At 39.5% G+C, this 2,430-nt stretch overlaps 1 protein-coding gene across 1 annotated transcript in view; it reads right to left on the bottom strand.

The window, feature by feature from the left end:
• LOC108688716 (protein stum) overlaps positions 1–2,430 on the bottom strand; it is a 21,170-nt gene that overhangs the window by 2,293 nt on the left and 16,447 nt on the right. The window contains exon 4 of the mRNA XM_018195074.1: positions 568–834. Coding sequence (XP_018050563.1) covers positions 568–834 — 267 coding nt within the window. The remainder of the gene's footprint in view (positions 1–567; positions 835–2,430) is intronic.

The raw sequence follows: 2,430 nt of genomic DNA, 5'->3' as shown, positions 1-2,430 counted from the left end.
ATATATATATATATATATAAAGCAAAGAAAAATTACAAGAAATCGAGTTTCCAAACATCCAAAAAGTTCTGGAAGCAAGTTTGTAACTAACATTAAGTAAAGATAACAAGTTGAAGAATAATCCAAGTGAAACTAAAAATCAATACGATGGAATATCTTCGCGCGTGATACTTTTACAGAGAATTATTTTTTTCTGACGTAAATTTCCTATTTTTATCACGTCATTTTTATTTGCCCTTAAAATGTTCTACTTTCTTGATATAATATTTAATATTCTATATTTAATATTTGTAGAATAATGATGTATGAATTTTGAATGTTATTTCGTTTCAATTCTAAACGAAATAAAATTTGAATCCAATTTTCAAAGTTCAAATTTAATTTTTTCCTGTTTGGTTCCTTTCAATACTCTCCACATAAGAGATCAATTGAATCTCTAAAAACTTGGATTATTTTATTTTCTTCGGAATTGTATCTTATTACCCTACATGACGCGAATGTCATTATTATTCGATGTGACGAGAACATGGTGCTTGATCAAGTGAAATTCAAGTCTTTAAACGATACCTGCATCGCGCCTTTAATTTCGACCAGCACGACGCATTTGTTGTAGACGGCGGTGCATCGAGCACGGGGGTTGCAACAGGCGGCGAGATATCGTTGATCACCGTTGTCCTCCCTTGATTTCTGGTCCATAGGGGACCCTTGGGATCCCTGCGGCAAGCGAGACACCTCATACTAGAGCAGCACTTGCAGTATTGACTCAAAGATCTTCCCCAACGTGCCAACAATTTTTTATTATCGCTTTGCTTCTCGTTACTGGATGCCAGGACACTGCAACAAAATCAAGCCACGTCATTATTTATTGTTCTTTTTTAGACTAAACTGAGAAATAAAAAAACGTGCGTACATTTAATTTGAAATGATCACTAAAATCGTAAATTAATTTATACAATGGCATATATTTATTATTTCGAAATATTCAGGCAGGAATAAATATATATAAATAATTCTTGAAGTACAAAATTATAATATACATTTAGAATTATACGTTAAATAGAAAATTTTTCCTTAAATAAGAAAGAAATTCCTTCAAATAAAAATGATAAAAAATTAATATATGATTTCTCGTTTAATTTACTTTATGCAGCGTTAATGTCTGGCAATTTATTCCTGAAAGATTATTATCGATTTTACATTAGCTGCATAGACTATTAGCACCTACATACACCTGTATACATACATATGAGTCATGTAAAATGTATAGTAATATCAGAAAGAGTATTGATTACGTTAACTAGATTCTCAAGGAGCGAATTATTCTCGCGACGTAATATTTAGATTTACTTAAAGGCGCAAATTTTACATAAATTACAATCATTATTCACAGTCTTTTTTAAACAGTAAATATTAATTTAATATTTTCAAATATTTTAAAATTAAACAGACAACAATTACAAGTTAAATAAAAATTACAAGTATCCATCGTATATAAGTGCGCATTTAAAAATGCAAATCCCTATTTACTAGCGAAACGCGTTTCGTGACTCAGGATGCCCACTCGCAGGCCAAACCACAATTGAAGAACGGAAGATTCCTCACATGAGGCTAATCGTAACACAAAATCTTCACGCATACCAAAGCCGTGGTGCATCTCAACGCCGCGCAGGTCCCATCCCTCTGTCCGCGCACGCAATCGCAATCAAAGAAATCCTTACCTACACGCAACAGCTTCGCAGGATGGATAACCACCTTTTGGGAACTTTTCCGGGAGCGATCGGTGAACGTCGATGACACGATTGCCGATCTCGAATTCACGATAAGCACTCCGACGGCAGACCCACGCGGAGACGAGCAGAAACATCGAGAGTGGCCAGGAGATCGAGCACGAGGACGATCGCGAAGATTGATGAGGGCGGAAATAAAAGCACGACAGCGATTCTTAAGTCAACGAGCGGCCATCACCGGCGGCCAGTCTCCAGTGACTTCGGTCAGTGATTGCGGGTGCCGCAGTCGCGGCAGGACATAGCCGATGAGGGTGGCAGGGCGAGGGTGCGAGGCCGGCCACGATCGGTCACGCAAAGATTTTCAACCTTCCCTTCACGTTTCCAACCCCCGATCCCGCGAGTTGGTCGACTAACTGACCGCGAAATCGATACGCGCGACACGAAGTTCTTTACCTTAACCGGCCGGTTTTCAAGGCGGCCGCGGCCGATTTTCTCCCTGGGACGCGTAGCGTCGCGACGCGCGTGTCGGTGGGTGCACGGCATTAAAGCCGCGCTTGTAATTCGTCGTTACCTTAACCCTTAAGGGGGGTAGCGAGCACTTTCGCTGATCGAAAGGAGGCCAGTTGCTGCTGGATTGATTGTGCTTATTTTAGAGTTACGATCACACACGTTCGCGCGTACAAAGTTGGAAGACTCCCAAGTG

The sequence above is a fragment of the Atta colombica genome, unplaced genomic scaffold (genome assembly GCF_001594045.1).
Source record: "Atta colombica isolate Treedump-2 unplaced genomic scaffold, Acol1.0 scaffold238, whole genome shotgun sequence".
In the NCBI taxonomy this organism is placed as follows: Eukaryota; Metazoa; Arthropoda; class Insecta; order Hymenoptera; family Formicidae; genus Atta; species Atta colombica.
The sequence above is the reverse complement of the archived record's forward strand: the minus strand, read 5'-3'. Positions and strand labels throughout refer to the sequence as shown.